General features: G+C 51.9%; 1 protein-coding gene across 1 annotated transcript; it reads left to right on the top strand.

The window, feature by feature from the left end:
- The first annotated feature begins 1,030 nt into the window (after positions 1-1,030).
- MICALL1 (MICAL like 1) lies at positions 1,031-21,542 on the top strand. The gene is made up of 16 exons (XM_030263020.4): positions 1,031-1,249; positions 7,318-7,366; positions 9,416-9,557; positions 10,660-10,760; positions 11,432-11,559; positions 13,626-14,206; positions 14,745-14,808; positions 15,468-15,853; positions 16,130-16,608; positions 17,073-17,207; positions 17,523-17,649; positions 18,006-18,096; positions 18,469-18,542; positions 18,953-19,067; positions 19,399-19,445; positions 19,745-21,542. Exons 1-16 carry the CDS (start codon positions 1,104-1,106, stop codon positions 19,864-19,866), a joined length of 2,787 nt encoding a protein of 928 aa, XP_030118880.4. The 5' UTR covers positions 1,031-1,103; the 3' UTR covers positions 19,867-21,542.
- Positions 21,543-21,799: the final 257 nt, after the last annotated feature.

Genomic DNA, 21,799 nt, shown 5'->3' with positions numbered 1-21,799 from the left:
CATGTACTCTGGGTGTGTGTCTCTCACCTACAGTTGTGAAGGGATCAGTATAATTATGGAACCTGGAAAATTCAAGAAAACCTCCCTCCTCCTGCTGTCCCTTAGGATACATCAGGAAGACGCTGTCAGGTAGATGGGGGGGGTGGGGGGGGGGATGCTGCGTAGCCAGCTCAGTCATTACAAAAGCAACACAATGTTTCATTTCCTTTTTTGCTACAGAGTAGTTTTTCTTGTTATTTACCACACAGTTTATCTAGGACACTGAGCGGGGAGATTGTACAAAAAAGAGAATTTATTTTTCACTTGTTACACTTCTGGGACCGTAGAATGATATAATGAACAGTGGAATAGAAGAAACAGGGTACGACTGATGAAATCTGAGTGAAGAAGGGAGTGTAGAGCCCATAAAAAATAACTGCACAGAATGGACTCTTAAGGATTTGGAACCGGCAGCAATAAGCTCAACATCAGTGTGATGGTTTGGTCTTCCACAGAGGTAGCTGTTGGAGGTGAAAAGGAAGCTAAGCCCGATACAGTAGCCTTTAATAGAGTGCTTCCCCCCTTGTGAAACCATCACCCCGAGCGTGCACACCAGCTCTCGTGACAATCCATTGCCTCGATGTTGCTCGGGGTTCCTGAGATTGTATCGCACTCTTCCTCTGCTTCTTCCACGGCTTCCTGTGAAGCACTGCCTGTGACTCCAAGTGTCTTGATCTTCAAAGCTTCTCCTTGGCCCTGAGCCTACCCTGAGAGCCACCTACGTCCCATATGTACTCCACTGCCACATCTTATGCCCCTAGGACTGCCGAGAACTGCTTCTGCCTGGAGCAGCCTGTGTCTGAGCCTGAGACGGTTTCAGACATCAGGTTGCCGAGCGGTTTTTAATCTAGTTGAATTAAAGTTGTATTCAGGCCCAGCTGTTTCCCGGAGGTGGGGAGGGCGCTGTCCCCAGCGCGCCGCCCGGCTCCCCGGGAAGCGCTGAGCGCGGGGCCCGGCGCTTCCGCGGCGATCCCGGGCCCCGCCCCGCAGCCCCGCCCCGGCAGGCCCCGCCCGGCCCCGGCCCCGGGCTGGCGGCGGCGGCGGCGCTGGGAGCGGCCGCCCCGATGTCGGGTCCGCGGGGCGCCCTGCAAGCCTGGTGCCGCCGGCAGTGCGAGGGCTACCGCGGCGTGGAGATCCGCGACCTCAGCACCTCGTTCCGCGACGGACTGGCCTTCTGCGCCATCCTGCACCGGCACCGGCCCGACCTCCTGTGAGTGCAGGCCGCGCCGTGCCCGCCGCTCGGACGGGCCCCGGCTGCCGCCCGCGGGCGCTGCTGGCAGAGGAGCGGGGGGCGCGGAGCTTTGGGGCGCGGGACCCCTGGGAGCCGCTTTCACAGCGGTTGGGCCGCCTGTGCCCAGCAGCGATCGCGGGGGTCACAGGATTGGGGGGGATGGAGGAGCCGTGGGAAACGGCTCCAGGCTGGCCGGCAGGGAAGCTCCCTGAGCATGGACATGAGGGGCTCAGAGAGCAAATGTGTCTCTGTTGCGCTGATGTGCTGGTAAGGGATGCGCTGAAGAAAATGCTGTCGAGAAATAGTTGGGTACTGGGAATGAAGGATTCCATATTCCCAGGAAGTGCTCAAAGCCAAATTGTGCGGAGCTCTGAGCATCTTGGTCCAGTGGAAGGTTTCCCTGCCCTTCCCGGCAGCAGAGATGGAATCAGATGATCTTTCAGGTTCCTTCCAAGCCAAACCCACTCTATCACTCTGTGTTTCAGAAAACGACCTTATGACCTGGTCCTGCAGACCTGTCAAGGTCAAGGTTAGCAGAAGTTTTGTGATATAAGGCTGGTGAGATCATGGAGGTAGACTAGGTCCATACACCCTAATGGGAGCAGTGCCTACTGGAGAAGAGACATGGTGTTGGTATCTGGGTGCAGGAGTGTTTTGCCTCAGTGAGAGGTGAGCTTTCACACTTCAGGAGGGCCAGAGGCCTGTCCTGCACAGGGACATTCCCAGCTGCCAGAGGCAGCCACTCTAAACTGTGTAGAAGCCTGGATGAGGTTGCTGCTTGCATTTGTGTCTAGCTTGTTTTCTCTGGATTCCACAGTGAAAGCAGGAGGTAGCAAATGCCAGTAGGGGTATTGAGCCTCTCCAGCCTTCCCCAACTTGGGTATCTCTGGGGGGGGAATGTGAGTTTGAGGAGGCAGACAGTGAGTTTGGGATTGCTTGGGGGCACTGTGTTAGGCTGGAGAAACTGGCTGAGCCGCTGGAAGGAATCTGCCCCGACCTGCTGCTGTAACCCTGTGTGCCCCAGCGGTGCTGGGAATCTGGCGCCCATCTGCTCTAATCCCTGGTAGCCCTTGCAGGGCAGGTAAGCATTGCCCCACCTCGCTGTGCCTCCGGCGTGCATGCGCTCCTTGGCCTGCCGCTAAAGCCAGCAAGGCTGATGGGTCCCGTCACGTTCTGCTCTGGGGCTGGTGGTTCTTCCTCTGAGGTTGCCCATACTGACCAATTCTCTTTCCTGAGCTGGCCTCGGGAAGGCCTTTTGCCATGACAGCAACCTCTGTCAGGTAGAAGGTTGACTGTGACTCCACTGTGGAGCTGTGGTGTCCATGAGAGGGTGGAACAGACAGGTGTCTTTACAAGCTAAAGCTGAGCAGGTAGGCTGAAAGCTGAACTGCTGCCTGCTGCGGTTCAGGTGGTTGCCCCAAAACCCTCAGCATGGTGTTCTTGAATGACTGAGAGCCAAGACATACGTTCTCTTTGCATCACATCTTCGGTCTTGAAGGATCTGTGTGGTCTTGTGTCCTGCAGCTCTTGGATGGTATGGCTCACTCTGACTAGCTAGAATGGAGACTCTGAAAATGCTCCCAGTTGCAAGGCTGTTGGGTGGGAAGAGGCAAATTAAGGACAGGAACACTTGCAATTATTAATTTTTTTGTAAATGGCGCAGCAGCTGGGAACTGAAAAGCAGAGGTTCAGTAAAAGCTTATGATAAACACCACTAAAACCACCTGATGGTTTCCCATTAACCATATTTGCCATCCCATTAATGCAGAGGCTGCTGCTCTTAAGTTGTCAGTGGGCTTAAATCTGCTCCTGGCCGATGTCCTAACTACATGCTTCACATCTGCACGAGCTGCATTGTAGAGACAAAGCCCAGGACCTTACAAGGACATGGCATGTTGCAGAAAGATTTTCAGACTGCCGTCAGGAGAGCAGCATCATTTCATCTAATTCCAGCTTCTTCAGCCTGTCCCGATTTGGAAGTGGGAAGATTGGATCAGAGGCAGTAAATCTCCCGACAGCCGAGGAAAAGTGGTTGCCCTTCTTTTCTTCTAAAGTGCTTTCAGTCAGCTCAGTAATGGGACTTGGCAGGGATCTGCAAGTGCCTTTCTGACCTTGTGTGGTCTTCCTTTATGCGGGGCTCTCTTGGCCCACGTGAGACAGCTGCACTGTCCCCGAAGGCTGGAATTCCTCTGAGCTTCAAGGAACTGAACTGCGAGTTCCTCTGCTTCCCTGCTTCCTGCTGGCTTCCCCTGGGATTGCAGAGAGGAGGAATGGGCACATCCATAGGAAAGCTGAGCTGAAGCTCTTCTCTACCTGTGTGACACTGCTCCTCTGCCACCCTGATCCCACGGGTAATGCTGCTGTGGTGGCTGTCAGCCTATCCTGGTTTTCTGACCTTGCCTGGATGCACCCCTGTTGTGCTGCTGTGCTGGGAGGGAACACACTGAGGAGGACGCAGTCGTGAAAGACCATATGGGTAAGTGAGACTGAGGACAGTTTTCCACGACTCCTGATTTGAACACAATCACCATGGAATATGGCAAACTGGTATCAGAGTGATGTGCTGCCCTGGAGAGCTTTGGATCAGCTCCCACAGAGCTCTTGGAAGCACTATAGATTTGGCTTTTTGAAAGAAATAGACTGGAATTCCTCAGTGTCTACTAAAGGTATCTTGAAGTGACAACGAAGAACAAGGTGCACACCTCTAGGACCTGTGTGCTGAGCCATGCAGATGAAAATCCCTGACTCCATTGTTGTTAGGCACTTTACTTGGCTTTGTTACCTCACTGTCCCAGTCAGGGAAATGGGAAACTTGGATTTAGCCTCTGACTGTGTTGCTGGCTGTGTGATCTGGAGATGAGGCATTTAATCTCTTCTCTTCCCTTTTCAGTTAAGCTGTCAACATCCAGACCAACTTCACAGTGGACTGTGGGGATTAATGAGTCTGTTTGCTCAGTGCTCTAGAAATCTGAAGCATGAAATTAGTGTTTACAAGGCATTTGCTACAGATTAATGAAGCAAAGAGCATCTTTCAGCATCTCAAGCTGTACAGCCTCCCTGGCACACAGGGAAGGATCTTGGCATTCAGGGGTGAGAAGAATAAAGGAGTATGGCACATGCCTTTGGAGTGTTGGGAGAGATGGAGGCTTGAGGAAAACAGGAGATGAGAGCTGTTTTATAAATGCTGTTTTGTGTCCCTAGAGCCATGGGTTTGGTTACAGGCAGGATTACAAATCTTGTTTGTTCCTTCCCATGTACTGCCTGCATTTCCCTGACAAGACCTGGAAAGCTGAATGGCTTATTATGTGGCACTGCCTTAAAGTGCTCATGATTTATATTTGAGGAATCCAGGAATTTGTTCTGGTTTTAGCTGTACGGCACACCCTTCCCCCTTCCCTGGATCTGCTGTGCTCCCTGGCAGCTGCCCTAAACCCTGGAGTGCTTAGTGGCTCTGCATGTATCTAATTAGGTAAGTGCATGGGATGTTATTTGCATAGAAATATTAGTCTGGGATATGGTACAACACTGAGATTTGCTGAGTCAAGTCAGTTGTTCAGCTGGGATGGCCAGAGTCTTGCCTGTTCTTACATTCAGTTCCTTGTTGGCAGGAGAGGAGCCTGAGTAGGGCTGGATGAAAGACTGCTGACGTCAAGGCAAAAAAATAATGTGACATGCAGCCGCATGTCACAGAACTGCGAGATGGCAAGTTCTGGGCTCTCTGCATAGGAGACAGTTTATAGAGGGGAAAGGGGTGTGTCTGGAGTGACTTTTCCCCGTGCCTGAGAGGCCATGCTCCTTGCACATTGGGACTGGGAGCTTGCCTGGAGCCACAGGGATGCCACGTGGTATATTGGAGTGCTCATGTCAGGAGCAGCACAGGTCAGTGTGGTCCTGCTTGGCTTATCAGAGAGGGAGCTGGAAAATGCAGTGGAGAGGAACTGAATAAACTGATCCCTGGGGCCATGTACTAATGGACTTCAACATCTTGGATAAAGCTGAGCCTGCAATCCTGCATTAGTGGAAAAGAATCTCCTGTTCCCTTGCTGCTTGGTAGCCCCTTGATACCTCTTGAGCTTCACATTCTCTCTGCTTGCATCTGCTTTTTCTAATGGAGTTGCCTTGGTATACTAAAACAGCTTTGGTTTGCTGAGGCAGAATGGAATGGACATGATATTTTGTCTGTTAGAAAATACTCTCCCAGCCCACCAAAGAGTTTCCAGCTACACCACTCCCATATCCTGAAAGTGAAGGCATTCAAAATGAAGGTCATGAATGTTTAGAGGACAGTTGATATATAACTTTGCTGTCATTGCTTCTCCTGTGTTCCAAGCTGGCATTTTCTTTAAAAGGAAAAAGTACTGCTAGGTTAAAGGACTTCTCTTGGCAAAAACAAAACAAAAACCTATGGAAGAATCATCTCCTAGTGGAGCCTAGTTATAATTACAAAAATGGCAGTGGTTTTGACATTCAAGTATAGGCTGCAGCTGACGCCTTTGCTCACCAGCATGTAGAGAAGGAAAAGATGTGGTATTTTGAGCAGTCTGAGCTCTGTACATGCATTCACATGAGCTTTCAGGAAAGTAACAGAGCTGAATATCCAGCCCACCTTTCTGTGTGTCTGCTGCATTTGCTCCTGCAGCAGCCAGTGACTGCAGCTTCATTCCGCTGTGAGGAAACGGCACCAGCAGCCTCTTGCTTTTGAAGGGAGGAAGTGTAATTTTATAGTGGTGTAGGCAGCCGGGAAAACTTTCCTGAGCTCATCACAGACTTCCTCTGCAGCTTTAGGAAAGCTGCGTGAGGGGCTGCGAGAAGGGGCTGGCTGCCCTGCCATGCGGCGCCGCGACGGGTTGTGTTGGTGTTCCAGGAAAAGGGAATAAAATCCAGAGGGGGATGGAGGAAGGAGGTTCACGTAGCTCCTCTCTGCAGGTGCGTGGTGCCATCTCACCTCCTGCACACCGCATTCGGGGTGGGGAATGCATTCTCTCCTCTAGTCTGAATTGTCCTTCTGTGTTGATCTCCCAAGCTTTGGCACGCCTCTGTGGTCCATTGGGGTGGCTTTGGTTGACCCTAGGCCTCTCTGGCCTGTGTCCTCCTGTGAATCCAGCTAGCAGGCACCAGGCTGCTGCACGAGGAGCTTTTTTGTAGCAAAGCTGAGATCTTCATCAGGAAGGAGCTGTAAGCAGTGCAGCGTGATGCTGTTTTCACACATTATACCCACATGCACATGCAAAAGGCATAACTAACTCCTTCCTGTATTTCTTCCCCTCTTTTAAAAGCCTGCAGACTGCTTTAACTTTCTGCCCTCTGTTTCCCTGGTGAAGGCAGCTAAACAGTCCCTGTGGCCAGGCTGAACTCCCAAAGGGCACCAGGGGAACAAGTGAAATGGGTTGCAACAAACGTATCCCCTGGGTTGGAGTCTGCTGGGAATCCTCTGTGTGCCCTGAGCACCTTGCATTTAGCTCCAAGGGCTGCAGCTGAGGAGGATTTGTTGTGCACTGTGAATGTTTGGGGGAAAGCAAGGACAGAAGTGCAGTTGAAGATCTGTGTCACCCCGGATTCCTGGAGGTGGTGCAGGGAGGTTTGTCCAAGGACCCTCGTAGCGCCACCTGTATCTGTCCCTTCTTTCTCTTGAGGTGAGGGATCTGTATCCCCATTCACTACTGTTGTGCCAGTGGCCTTGAAAAGCAAGTTTGGGGTCATGGCATGCAATCTTTGGTGCAGCAGTGTGTGGTGCTAATTGAAACATGGTTCTGCTGTTTCTGAAGCCTTTAATCTCAAGGGCAGAAGTGGGTAACGAGAGACAAAAATGACATTTTAATTTCCTGGTCACCCCCCATTTGGGAGTAGTTTTCTTTTTTTAATTGCAATTTCCCTTTGGTTTCCTTGTCCCGTTAAAACCTGAAATCTGCTTTGGCAAGGTTTTGTTTATCCAGGATCTTATGTGTTGAGTTGTTGTAAGGTTGACTGCCCTGGGAATCTACGTGTGATGGCATAGGGGCACTTTTCCTCTGCACTTCATGTGGCTATTTTGTGCTTTCTCATTTCAGAGACTTTGATTCTCTCTCCAAGGATGACGTCTATGAGAATAATCGCTTGGTAAGTTCCCGTTCTGCAGTGCACAGAAGGAAGAAATTATGTGAGAATGACTTGATGGAGGTCATGTAGTGTGGGAGGAATTTGTGACAGTACTGAGGGTATAAGAAAATCTGTGTTAGTAAGTAATAGGCAGGAGCTTCTTTGGAAACAAGGCAATCGGAAACAACAGCTTCCAGCCTAGTTATCCTCATAGTTGCCAAGACAACATCTCAGGTGAAGATTTAAATGGTGCAACATCTTGACTTCAGTTGTTCCAGATTTGCAGGCAGGAAGCATGGAAGCAGGAAGCTAGTTTTACTACAGGATTCAGCAGAGAGGAAGGTCATGTAGACCCTGGTCTGCAATGTTCCCTTCCTGCTTGGGACAGCTGGAGCCAGTTGCAGAAGCAGGCAGTGTGGAATGGGGAGGTGCCCAGCCCCAGGGGCTAGTGGTAGGACAGAGCAGCAATAGCCCTGTTTGTTTTAAATGACAAAAAGTCCTAGTTGCTGCAGGATCCATCTGACAGTCTGTGGAAAGGCATGGCCCATCATCTTCCCGAGATGAGTTGTGCTACATATAAATATCTTAAGGGTGGATGTCGAGGATGAGGCCAGACTCTTCAGTGGTGCCTCGCAACAGGAGAAGGGGCAATGGGTACAAACTGCATTACCGGAATTCCTCAGCTGAATATGAGGAAAAACATTTTTTATTGTGAGGGTGACAGAGCACTGGACTAGGCTGTCCAGAGAGGAAGTGGAGTCTCTTGCTCTGGGGATATTTAAACTCTGGCTGGATGTGGTTTTGTGTCACCTGCTTTAGGTGAACCTGCTTTAGCAGGGGTTTGGACTAGATGATGTCTGAGGTCTCTTTTAACCCCGGCCATTCTGTAATTCTGTGATTTGGGATTTACGGGATTAGGGCTGCCCAGCTGTGTCCTGGCATGTCCTTTCCTATTCCATTTGGCCCCTTTCAGTCATTAGCAGCTTTTTCCATTCAAGACCCACACAATGGGTATCTTGTCCTATTAGACACCTCTCAGGTGGGATCTCTCTTCACTCCTTGCTCCTTGCAGCCTTGTGTTCAGTAAGACTCAGTCCGGACCACTGGCTTAAAGCCAGGCTGAACAGAGCAGGAGGTCCATGGGGGGCACTTTTATGCTCCTAGTTACTGCAAATAAGTATTTTCTTTTGTTTCTCCATTCCTTTCCTTTATATCTCACACCCTGCACAGCACCTCGTGCCCCAGAGACTAGACACCTTCAGTCTTTACCTACACCCAGTACCTTTACCTGTGTACCTGTTACCTCACCATTCAGTGCCCAAACCACTCTCATCTCTTCCAAACTTACTTCTCTTCAGTCCCTGCCATAGTCTTGCACCCCTGTCCCTGAGAGATCAATGTGGGTTCGCTGCCCTTGGCTCAGCAGAGGGATGGCTAGTGCAGAGACAGTAATCCACACACACTGACAAGTGGGAAACTCCAACAGCTTTTTATCTCTTCCATTCCTTCCTTTTGGGTAGCTGTGTATGCAGTTGGAGAAGATGGGTACTTCTTATCACAGTGTCCTTGTTTCTGCTTGCTGAGACACAGAAAAGTACTGGCAGTACTGGCTTGTGCGTGGCAGGGTGCTGGATGTTGAGCCAGGATGGCTCTGTAGATTGTGGGAGGGGAAGGTGTGGCACCCCAGAGCAGGAAAAGATGGCCAGTCAGTGTTTCTGTAGGGTGAGCATTTGGGGCGGCTGGGGACACTGTTCCGTAGAGCTCAGTGTCACTGGAAGAACCTGCCAGCCCTTGGCCCTTCATGGTGCCAGCCAAGACTCTGCCAGGCTCTTGTGTGAGGGCACTGCTGGTTGAGCTGAAAAAACACAGGGGTTTTTTTCAGTGAAAACTTGAAGGGAACCTTGCTTCTGTTGCTACTTTTTTTAGTCAAGCAGCATGTCTGGAAGCCTCTGCCCATAAGGGATGCCATAGGTTCACTAACCTTTCTGGGGTCCTTCCAATTTCATATCTCTATTATTTTTCATGAAACATCAGTTTTCTTTCCTTAATGCCTCTGTGCTGTTCCTGCAGGCATTTGAGTTGGCAGAGCGGGAGCTGGGTATCCCAGCCCTGCTAGATCCCAATGATATGGTCTCCATGAAAGTCCCCGACTGCCTCAGCATTATGACTTACGTGTCTCAGTACTACAACCATTTCAACAACCCCAGCCAAGGTGAGTGTCCTCCCAAACCCTCAGGCTTCCAGTTTGCCCCTGTTTGAGTGCAGGAAACCCAGCACCACCTTGTGCTTCCTCCTTCCTGTGGCAACTGGGAGCTGTGTTTGTGGGGAAGGGGAGAGGAGTAGGCAGTACCTGCCTCTCCTGTGCCTTGCTGGTGCCCCTGAGCAGGGCTTGAAAGAGAGTGCATTGGGGTGAGGTGTGGGGTGATGTAATAGCTGAGGCTGTGGAAAAGGAAACGCCTTTCTCCTCCCTCTGCACTGCATTCCTGCCAACTTGGGTTGAGCCACCACCCCTGGTGCTCACAAAAACCCTTTGTGATCTGCTGTAACCCACTAAAATACAAGAAAGCTAAACAGGAGCCCATCTCCCACAGCTAATTTTTATGACATAGGTACATGTAAAGTGACTGGAGGACAGAGGGAGTGGAGCCAGGCTGGAATGTTTCAAATCAGCTCATCTGTCCCTACAACTGCAGCCTGAGCTGGGTGTTTTGAGACAGCTGTTCCTGGGCATCCTTTGTCTGGGTAGAGATGAGAGCTCCAAGTCTCCTCTGCTTCAGACTGTAGCCACAACATCAGATAAATCTCTTCCACTTGTATATGCTTCTCCAGGGATGCTGGTCTCCCAGACAAGGAGTCCTGATGGAGATTGGTGTGTGAGCTCCAGCTCTGACAGTAAGAGATGCTTCACAGACCTGCTGACAGCCTGGAAGCCCTGGGGCCCAATGGGTCACAACAATACATCAGCAGCTACCCCAGCTGCTCTGGGCTTTGAGCATTGCTTAGGGAGTCAATTACGAGGAAGCCAAGTAGCACGTGATGAGTAAATAAAAATCACAGTGGGAAGCTGGTATCCCTGGGCCACAGAAGGATATCCACAGCAGGCCAGGCTCTCTGACAGCCTCATAGCTTACCCATTATTAGATTGTGTTTGTATCTTCCACCTAAAATAAGCACTGAAGTTTTGGGAGCGGCAAGTCTCATCCTATGTCACAAGGCTGGATGATTTTATTTTTTTTCCCCTCCCCTTCCCACACATGGGTGGTGTGAGTCACTGCTGTTCTCCACGCCTGATCCTCATTCCCTCTTGCCTCCAGCCAGCGTCCCTCTGCCTATGAAGCGACCAGCTGCTGCCTCTCCTCCTCTGCTGTCCCAGAAGACGCCCGTGGATGCTGTTGAGAGTCCTTCAGCACCACAGGTACCTAATTTCTTAGGAAAGTTTCCAAGACAGCCTGAGGCAGTGGTACCCCCTGCCCTGAGGGTGAGGAGATGGGAAAAAGCCTGTCACAGAGCCATGGACCTCTGCAGGAGCCTGCCTGTGTGTTTTGAGGGTGAGGGGTGTTTGTGATTTTGTTTCCTTGTGGGATGCAGCTGAGACTGATTTTTCTCTATGAGTCTGTGGACTGTAATTTGTCCATGGCAGGCAAGAGGTTGGGCAGATTGGTGCTGGGTGTCCTTCCTTATGGGGGGATAACCTTGTAGATGAGGAAAGAGCAGGAATGTGGGATTAGAATGGGAGAAAAGATGCCTTTTATTTCAGGTTTTAGCAGTTGTCTGGGATGGGACCTTTTTCAATGTTTTGCAGGACTCTGGTGCATGGGGTATGCACAGAGTTCCACAGCCCTTCAGCTGTAGATAGGACAAGGCAGCTTTTGAAGTGGACCCTCCTAATTTGGGAAGAGGCAGCCTGCCTGTGCCTGGGCTTGAGGGCAGCTGTTCTGTACATTGTCAGCCCCTGAGGTCAGCCCCTGAGCTGTGCCACGAGTCCTCAGTGATGGGCCTTGCACAGGGACCAGCTGCTCTGGAGAATCCAGGGTCAGGGAGCAGCTTGTGGCCCCCATGCTGAGCTGCCTGCACATTGTGTCCCAGGATGATCCCCCCTCGGAGCGGTCCCAGCGCAGCACGCTCAGCAGCACCTGCGCAGCCTGCCAGCAGCACGTCCACCTGGTGCAGCGCTACCTGGCCGAGGGCAAGCTCTACCACCGCCAGTGCTTCAGGTATGTCGTGGCCAGGCCTGCTGGGACAGCCTCTCCCCTCGGCACACTGGGGTTCTTGCTGCACCCCATCTTCTAGTGTCTGCATCCCTGGGCAACATGGACCATGAAAAACAGTGCTTGAAATAAAAGTGAAGATGTTCCATTTGCCTGCCAGCTCCCTGTCCCAGAGGTCTGACTAGCCCCTTGTGTCCCTGTGCTCCATTCCTAACCCGCTCCCTGCCTCCCTTGCTGACTTGTGCTTTCCCACTTCACTTACTTGGAATCCCAGCTTCTTGAGCTTCTCCCACCTCCATAAAAAAGGATGCTCTGCCTCTTTACCACCTGCCTACCCAGGACCATCCACCTTCCCCTTCCATTGAGGTCTGAACCATGACACCATCCTACAGACCTCCTTCCAGCTACACTCCACATCCTCAACTGGATATACAGGCTTCCATGCTGCCTGGGTGGTGCTGAGCATGTGGAGAGCTGCAGACTGTTAACAAACTGAGGAATGAGCAGCTCTCTGGTTACTCCCTGAGTGCAGGTCCTTACCTGCAGCACCTGTGAAATCATTTTACTTTGCTTTCCCTGCTGTGATGATGAAGAAATGAGATCACTCCCATGGGCCACAGGACAAGGGTTGGCATCTGGTCAGAAACACCGAGCCACTGGGAAGATGTGGGAGGCCTCATTCACCTGCCTAAGCTGTGCTGTAGAAACAGTGTCACGGGAGGGCAGCTCAGCTGGGGCCCATCAGGCTTCCCATCTGCAGCTGCGACAAAAGCAGGAGTTTTGGGGTGCAGGTGCAACATTCCCTCATGGACCAGGCATAGAGGAGGTGCCAAGTCTGCCATGGCACAACTCATTGCCCTTCAGACTGAGCAGGGAGATCCCTGTAATTTAATCCCAAATGTTTTGTCTCCTGATTATTTGCTTGTCTATTTTCTGCAAACTGCTTTCTCCCCTTGTCTGAGCTTTCCACCTCCTCATTTCATCCTACCCCTTCTGTCTAGAGTCCCTATGTCCTCACACTTCTGCTCTCCATTTCAAAGGAAATCCCAGTCAACTGGATGCCCAGAGCAGAATTCCTTCCCAAAATTATCTGCTGGCAGCATAGGGCAGCCAGCTGCTGCAAGCACCAGGTATTCAGACAAGAAGGAACAAGCTTGGTTTTCATGGGAGTGCTTGATCAGCCCCTTGCCTTTGGCTGTCTTTCATGTATGCTATCCTCCTCCCTTCCCAGGTGGAGAAGGACTGACTTGGCTGCCAGTGCTTTGTATCATGCTTGCGCCTGGAGGGCTTCATTAGGAAGCATTCAGAGGCTCAGCAGGGGGGAAAAGTGGATGATACAAGGAGATGTAGCAGACAGCAAAGGACAGGGAAGCTATTAGCCCCATTTCAACAGGCAAGGAGTGTGTAAGAATGGCCCTGCTGCCTAAGGCCAAATGCTGTGGCCCAGCTGGATGCCATGGTCAGCATTACTGAGGCTGAGCACGAGACCAGGCCAGGCTTGTGTGTTCCTTCTCCTGAATACTCTGGAAGCCTCCAACGCAGTAATTTCCCGAGTAGGAATTGATGTAATTTTATTTAATAATCAGCATTGGGGTGCAGTTGTTTTACAAACAAATGTGTCTCTTTCACGTGCCAGGACCCTTGGCCCCTGCAAGGCAGCCTGTAGCCTCCCTGTGCCAGTTCTGAACCAGTTGCTCCCTAATTCCAGTTGATATTCACTGTTTCATGTCTGTGAATGGTTGATCCCTCTCCCCATTCCAAGTGTGAAAACCACATCATGTCCCGATAGTAACTGTCACCCTTCCATATCTATTCAATCCTTTCTGAGATGAAGGAAGAACCCAAATGCATGCAGTATTTGAGTTGTGAACTTGCCATGGGGTCCTACAGTGGCCTGGTTACATTTCTCTGCTTCTCTTCTTTTCCAAATGACTTCCCCAAGGGCACTCTAGGATTTAATAGCAGGGGTAAGAACTAACTCTATCCCTACAAGGGTCTTCCAGGTGTGTTGCCTTCTATGAAGGGCAGGGTGGCATTCCCCATCTCATGGTGCTCTCTCTTCTCATTGGCAGGTGTAAGGAATGTTCCAGCACGCTGCTCCCGGGGTCATACAAGCCTGGGTCAGAGGCAGGGACGTTTGTCTGCACACAGCATCGTGGTAAATTGGCCGCGAGTGGGAAGGCAGAGAGAAGACCCAGCCTAGACCGACAGTCACCAGAGCTAAGAACTGAGACTGGGGCTGACAGCATGGGAGAAAATGCCCTCCAGGCAGGAGCAGAGGTGGGGAAGGATGATGGTGACTTCCAGGAGAGTGTGGCAGAGACCTCTACGCCTGCAGAGGGCCTTGCTGGCCCAGCAGAGAAGGACAGCACAGCCAGCAAAGCAGAGACACCGACACCCCCTGCTCATGCTGGCAGTGGGCCACCTGTCTCCCAAACTCCCCCCAGGCCTCCAATCCCCAGCAAGCCTGCAGGGCTCACCCAGGACAAAACCAGCTCACTGGATGGACGGCTCAGAGACTCACGTCCCACCCCAGCCCCAAGGAAGGCCACCGATGGATCTGCCCTCTCCCCTCCAACCTCCCACCCTGTCCCCCGGCCCAGGTCCACTCTGCAGGGCGAGGGCAGCGAGTGTGGGCCTGGCATGGTGAACGGTAAGAGGGCAGGGTGGTGACAGGGGTTACCCTCCACATCCTCAGTGGCTGAGGTGCTTGACTGCAGGATGGCTGAGTTCCCTTCCTTCTCTGCAGCCTGACACTCTTCTGTCTCTGAATAAATCTTGGGCTCAGACACCAGGCCTTTGATTGTCAGCAATTGCCAGCCATCCCCATAGCAAGGAGAGCAGTACTATTTTTCCTGCCTGTCTGGTCCCTTGTACTTCTCCAGAGCTCTCCAAAGGCAGCAAGCCAGTGTGGAGGGAAGTTGGTAGAGCTGGAGGAGTTTGCGGGTGCAGGAACAGAGGGGCATGTCAGTTGTCCAGGTGCAGCTCCCAGGGCAAAGTGGGGAGAAAAAGGCAAAGGGGTTGTTTGGGGTTAACTGGCTGCATCGACTGTGGGAGAAGTGCCATGGGGTCTTCAGTGAGTGGGAATAGCCACCTTCCTGTGGGAAGGTATCTAAGGTGCCTCGTGTTGGTTTAAACTCTTTCTTCATGTCTTTTTGGTGTTGTGACAGTCTGACTCTATGTCTTTCTAGGTCGGCTACCTGAAACCAGCCCCCCTGTCCCAAAACCTCGAGGGAGACCCTGCTCCTCTGATCGGTACGTCCCTCTGTTTGCAGATCACTTGAGAACTCCATAGTGAGATGGGGCTATGGAGACAGCACAGCTGTGTTCTTCTCTTCCACCTCCATCAGCTCCTGCTCTTAGGAGGATGTAGGCTTTGACCTGTTTTCCAATAGGTGCTAGCCCAGCATGGTCAGGCTGACAGTGTTCATCCGTACCTCCCAGGGCATTTTTCTCTTATTGTAAAGAGTCTGAGAGCTTCAGAAAGGTGTTTCTGTGGCACAGGCAGATTGCCAAATGCCTTCTGAAATGGCCCTGCTTGTGGGTGCTGAGAAGGAGACATTTGTCTGCCTTGTGCAGGGTTTGTCCTGGGAAAGGTGGGAAGACCAGCTATGCCCATAAAGCTCAGCCTTTACCACTGCTTAGCAGATGGAGGCTGTCATATTCAGACACCAAAACACTGGGCCCAGCAGGCAAGTCAGGCAGGCTGTGTTTCCCTAAGGCCTGTATGTTTGCCCACTGAGAGTGAGACACTGTGTCTGGGGAAACATAGGGCCATCCTTGGATGAGAAAGCTGCTTTTGCATTGGAGACATCCTGCTCCATCTTTCTTTCCCCCAAAGGCAAAGTCCCTCTCCAGTGCCTTGCCACCCCATCTTGTCTCTGTCTTCTCAATTTCACTTTCTCTTCTACCAGTGGTGGAGCAGCTGCAAGAGCCAAGGATCCACCATGGATGGCCTTAGTGCAAGCAGAGCCCAAGAAGAAGCCAGCTCCCCCTCCTCCCCCAGGCAACAGCCATGAGACTCCAAGTAGGACTTCAGAGGAGGAGGATGGGGAGGAGGTGAGGAAAGCCAGGAGTGAGGAGAGCAGGTCTGATATCGCAGAGCCCAAACCGTACAACCCCTTTGAGGAGGAGGATGAGGAGGAAGTGGAAAGTGCTGACACCCAAAAGAGCACACCTGAGCAGGAGCAGAGCGAGACTGCTGCCAAACCTCTCCACCCGTGGTATGGCATCACTCCTACCAGCAGTCCAAAGGCGAAGAAGCGGCCAGCTCCACGAGCCCCTAATGCTTCCCCACTAGGTGAGCTTCCTCCTGCTCCCTTATCTCTCCTCTGCAGCCCCTGTGCATCCCCTTGGAGGTTCCCCCTTCCCAGGTGCCTCTGCATCACCCTGGCAGGCCAGGCCTTTATGCAGTGATGGTTGCATTAGTTTGCATTAGCCATGTCCTCTCTAGCCACTGGAGCACAGCATCTGCAGGCAAGATTTTACACTGACCCTTGTGTCCAGTGTATGCCACCCTCCCCTTCTGTCCTGGCTGTCCCTTCATTCCTCCCTGAGCTCTCCCTTTGCTTTGCAGCCCACCACCCCATCTCCAGGCTGTCACACTCTGAGCCATCATCCTCCACCCCATCTCCAGCCCTCAGCCTTGAGAGCATCAACTCTGAGAGTTCAGCCAAGGTGCTGGGAGACACCGATGAGGCCTCAGTGCCCAAAAGCTCATCCGAGCCCACTGTGCACATGCCAGCAGCTGCCAAGACTTCCAGCGCTGATGCACCACTGGCCAGCGTCTCCTGCAGTGAAAGCCCTGCTGTCCCAGCCAGCCTCTCCACCAACTCCTCCTTCTCCTCCTCCAGCGAACTGGCCAGCCTCAGTGGGGAGACACAGCCCAGCACCCTGCACACCAGCAGGAGCATCTCCACTGGCAGCCTAAAAGCCAGCCCCAGCCAGCTCTCTCCCAAGCCTCCAGCTGGGGCTAGCCCTACACCCATCCTCTTGGCTTCAGATGGTGGTGCTGGGAGCCTCAAGACATCTTCCTCACCCAAACCGCAGCTGAAGGTGAGATGATGACCTTCTCCCCATCCAGATCACAGGGCTTTTCTTCCCCATCCATCACTTGGTCACAGGGTATCTGCAGATCCAGGCTTGCCCCTTTGGTAGACTTGATGTGTGACCCCTGAAAGCAAGCTTCAGGCCTGTGTTAAATGCTGGCTCTGCTTGTACTCTGCCTATCCCGTGTGATAGAGAAACGGCAGGATGTCATGTAGTCTGAGCAAATAGGAAGGAACCATGAAGGAAAATGTTTCAGCATACTTGTGAGAGAGAGGCTAGGAAACTGATGTCAAACAGGAGCGCAGTCATTTTTTTGACTAGGTGCTGGTGGAAATGAGTGCTGTGTTCCTCCTTTAGGAGGCTGTGGGGCAGGACAAACCCTAGCGCTGCCCTGTCTGCTTATTCCCACCTGTTGGGATCCCTTCCCTTCCCTGGATGCTCATGTGTCTGCTTTTGTCTGCCCTCTCCAGTCTTCCTGCAAAGAGAACCCCTTCAATCGGAAGCCATCACCTGCTGCCTCCCCCTCGGCAAAGAAACCTCCCAAGGGCTCCAAGCCTGTGCGTCCTCCTGCGCCAGGCCACGGCTTCCCACTGATCAAACGCAAGGTAAAAGGGCCCTGGGGAGCAGGGAGGGAAAAGCCAGCTTTGTGCTATCCCCCAGGGCTGTAGCAGTCTTCAAGCACCCTGCTGAGGCATGTGTGGGAAGGGATTACAGCAGGTGGCTGTGGCTGGAGAGGAGGGTTCAAAAAAACACCATCATCTTCCTTTACTCCAGAGTGGAGTAGGATGGGGATTTCAGATACACACTTCAATGGAATATTCTGTTGTCCCCCTACCCTTGCTAGTGTTGACCAAGCTCTGGATTATCCCTGGAAACTGGAGTCTGGTGGTAATGAAAGTGTCTGATTTATTGTTTGGCAGGTGCAGACAGATCAGTACATCCCTGAGGAAAACATCTATGGGGAGATGGATGCCATTGAGCATCAGCTGGATGAGCTGGAGCACCGTGGGGTGGCCTTGGAGGAAAAACTGCGCAGTGCTGAGAATGGTGTGTGGGTTGGGCTGTTTGTGGGTGTGGGGCAGGACAGACCCTAGGGCTGCCCTCTCTCCAGCCAAGGAAATAGCAACAGTGACTTCTTCCCTGCTGATGCTGGGGTTGGAAGAGCACAAGAGGCTGTGCTGGGCTCCAAGATTGGAAACAACCTTATCCTGAACATGGAGATGTCCCTAGAATGGAAACAGGTGGGAGAAGAGATGGGGTCTCTCTGGGCCTCAGAAAGAGGCTGAGGTTGGGTTGACTCTAGCGCAGTACCTCTCCCCTGACTAGGCAAAGCCCAGCCTGTTGCAGGGTGATGGGATCCACCAGGGCTGGGAATGGCTCTGAACTGTCCCTTTGCTTGGCAGACAACCCTGAGGACAGCCTGCTTGTGGACTGGTTCAAGCTCATCCATGAGAAGCACATGCTGGTGCGCCACGAGTCGGAGCTCATCTACATGTAAGTGTGTGCAGGTGTGTGGAGAGGCACTGACACTCTCCTGGGGAATCTTTCTCAGCTCTCCTGAAATGGTGCTTCCAGGGGAGATCCAGACAGGGCCTCCTTACCTAAAAAGGCAGGGAGTAAGGGCAAGCAAATCTGTCCAGATGTGCTGAGAACTGACCCACAGTGTATCACCAGAGCCTCTGCAGCATCTACTCCAGGAAGGCCTGAGCAGTCAGGGCTGGTCCTTACTGGTCCTTGGCTCCCTGGCTATACAGGACAAGATCAGCATCTTGAGGGTTCTTTCCAAGCTCACCCTGTACTTTGGGATGATGTTCTACCTTTCTGGTGCCTTGCAGTGCTTCCCAACATTTTCCCCTCCCTTTGCAGCTTCAAGCAGCAGAACCTGGAGCAGCGGCAGTCGGATGTGGAGTATGAACTGCGGTGCCTCCTCAACAAGCCAGGTAAAGCACCACTCTGGGTGTGCTTACCCCTTTTTTCATAGAATCATAGAATATATTGAGTTGGAAGGGACCCACAGGGATCATTTTTCCCCTGGGCATCATCTCCCCTCTCTCTAGGTGGATCTCAGGTGAAGAGAGGCAGATCTATAGGGATGCCATTGCAATCAGCTCGCTCTAGAGGCTCTATCCCATCTCAGTGTATGTCCCAGTCTTGTGCAAGGATGTGCTCCTTTTGTCCCCAGGGAATGCCTCATGCAGGGCTCTGTCCCCATAGCACTGCTAGCCCAACTGGCCCTGTAGCATAGCAGGGTAGAGGGGATTGTGCTGGAGATCTCTGCCCTGAAGCCCAGAATGTCAGTGCTCCTTCAGCCATGTAATTGCCTGTCCTTTCCTGGGGTTTGGCTGGGTAGAGAAGGACTGGACCGATGAGGATCGAGGGAGGGAGAAGGTGCTGATGCAGGAGCTGGTGACCATCATTGAGCAGAGGAACGCCATTGTGAACTGCCTGGACGAGGACCGGCAGAGGTGAGTGAGGAATGGGGTGAGCTGGGGGAGAAGGGAAAAGCACAGCCTGTCTGACTCAGTGCCACATGGTGCTTTGTGGGGGTGTCCCAAGATGTCCATGTTGCTGATGTCTTTCTCGGGCTTCCCAATCCTTGTCTCTTGGAATGCTTTGTGTGAAAGACAGGACAGCACATGCAGCCTGTGGGATTTATCCTGCTGGTCGCAAATGCTCACAAGACAGAGATGGATCTGCCCCTCTATGGCTTCTAAGTAGGAGGCTTTCTAGTCTTAAACAATACAGCAGCTGTTTTCGGGGCTGAATTCCTGACCTCTTTCCCATTCTTTCTTTCAGAGAAGAGGAGGAGGATAAAATGTTGGAAGCCATGATTAAAAGGAAAGGTAAGAAACAAATGGGAAGCTTTTTGGAGTGATGTTTTCACTGCTGACCCCAGTAAGGGGCAGCACGAGCCATTTGTGAAATTGTGTGCAGGAGAGATTGAATCTGTTCTGTGTAGACTAGACTTTCCTGTAGGGCCAATAAAGGTAAAGGCACAGTTGTGCTGCACACCCCTATTATCAGAGAAAGTGTTCATGCAGTGGAGGGCTTTGATTCGTGGCTGTCACCCTTGCCCACTGTCTTGAGTATGTCTGTACAACTACTGACATCCCACAGTAACAACCTCCCTTTGCAACCCCAGAATTTCACAAGGAGACGGAGACAGAGAGCAAGAAGAAAGGCAAATTCAAGCCCATGAAGGTGCTTAAGCTGCTGGGCAACAAGCACGACTCCAAGAGCAAGTCACCCAAGGAGAAAAGCTAGAGCAGGGGACACCAGCAGTGAGAGGGAACCCCAACTCGCCTCTCCCTGGCCCTGGCTCGCCTCTCCCCCTGCTCCCTCCCGGCATCCGAGCTGCCACCCCAGGGAGATGCCAGCCCTCAGCCCAGAGCGGGTGAGAATGACCAAAGCCCTCCCATTCCCGAGGCTGTGGGGGAGCGTGACCATACCCTCCGTGAAGCCTTGTTAACAAAGCGAGGAGAAGACGGATTTGCTTTTCAGATGCGTTATCCAATTGTGTGCTCTTATTAACTGAGAACAACAAAGGAGTTTTGTGTTTGTGGAAAACTTGCACTAACTGCACCCTGTCCCTTCTCCCACCCTAACTGTGACAGTTCCATGTGCCTCTGACTTCTGCCAGGAGGAGATTGGGCCTCCCTGTCCCTCCTTGCCTGCCCACTCTTGTCCCTTTTCTGTCCCCATTTTTAACTTCAGGAGAAAACTGACATTAGAATCAGGATCCTTTGGGTTTTACTGGCCTAAACTAAAAGGTTAAGAAAATACTCCTGCATCACAAGGCTCTAGAGCCATAGCCAAAAAAACAACTGGTGCCCTATTTATTTTGAGCCATTCCCTCCCTCGAGCACCAGGGGTGGGTGGGCTCTGTCCCAAGGCTGAGAGGACCCAAGGGGACAGCATACAGCTGCTAGGATGTAGCTTACGTGCCCTACTCAGGAACCCCACTGCTGCTAAACACTGCTGACTCTGCTGCCTTCCTGGGGAGGGAGGATCTGTTCCTTTTCCAGGCAAGGGCAGAAAAGCTCAAGATTGAGTGACTGCTGGTGAGGGGCACTAAGTTGTGTCCCTGCTCACTGGTGCCACCCTTGAGCTGCAGGGGAGAGAGGCACGGTCACAACTGACTTTTACCCAGCTTCATCTGTGTATACTTTAAAAGTGTGCAGATGTGGCTGATTGTTTTTTACACCTCCTTTACTAGATGAATTCAAACCTATCCTAAAACTTTAAACCCCTTATTTTATTTGTCATGTGTGTGCGTGTGTGTACATCAGAGGAGGGAATGTGTTCTTCCAACCATCCCTTCTTCCTTCCATTTTTGTCTCCTGCCTTCCCTTCCAAGATGATGAGTTATTTATTGAGTCATTGTATCAGTCTGAATTAGAGTTTCGTGGGTGTTTGGTTGGTCAGTTGTTCATCATGCCTTCTCATTAGCAAATTAGACATAACCAGCCCTGAGCCATCTGCTGCAGTCTCTTCTAAAAACCCAACTGGCTTTAGCCAAAATACTCTCAGAGCAGTGCCTTGCAAGGTGGCTGGTGTAGCATTCTGGAGAGGGATCCTCATTTCCCAAAACCAGAGGGACCTGAGCCCCTCCTCAATCCCAGCATGGCCCCCGTGGCTGGGAGCTGGCCAGCTCAGCCCTGTGCTGGTAATGCCATCTCACCCTTGCTATACCCAGCAGGCTGATGAGGAACAGTGGTAGGGGAGGGGAGATCCCAAAGCACAACTCTTCTCCAAGGAGAAACAAATCTGCTTTAGAGCCTACTGTCACATCACTGTTGCCAAAGGCCATTGGGATTACTGTAGCCTGACACCCCTTGGCCCTGTGCCCGGTCAGAAATTTGGTTTGTAAATTATACTGTACTAACCCCATGACTTCCATTCACCTGAACAGAAATAAAAGAAACATTGGATTTAAAAAATGATTGTGGATTAGGTTTCTGATTCTTTTGTGCACTCGCGCTGTCCCAGGGCCAGGGCATGCTGCCTGGCTTTGGAAAGTGGCTGAGTATTGCTAACAAGCAGAGGATGGGACCTTAAGGAAATTGGAAACTGGACATTATGCTGGGATTTCCACAGGCAAAGTGGGACATAATGCTTCAGCCTGCTGGAGGACAGAAGTACAAGTATTTATGGGTGAGCAAAGAACCATTTCCAGTTTCTATGGGAATAGAGTGGC

The sequence above is a fragment of the Taeniopygia guttata genome, chromosome 1A, assembly GCF_048771995.1.
Source record: "Taeniopygia guttata chromosome 1A, bTaeGut7.mat, whole genome shotgun sequence".
Taxonomy (NCBI): Eukaryota; Metazoa; Chordata; class Aves; order Passeriformes; family Estrildidae; genus Taeniopygia; species Taeniopygia guttata.
The sequence above is the reverse complement of the archived record's forward strand: the minus strand, read 5'-3'. Positions and strand labels throughout refer to the sequence as shown.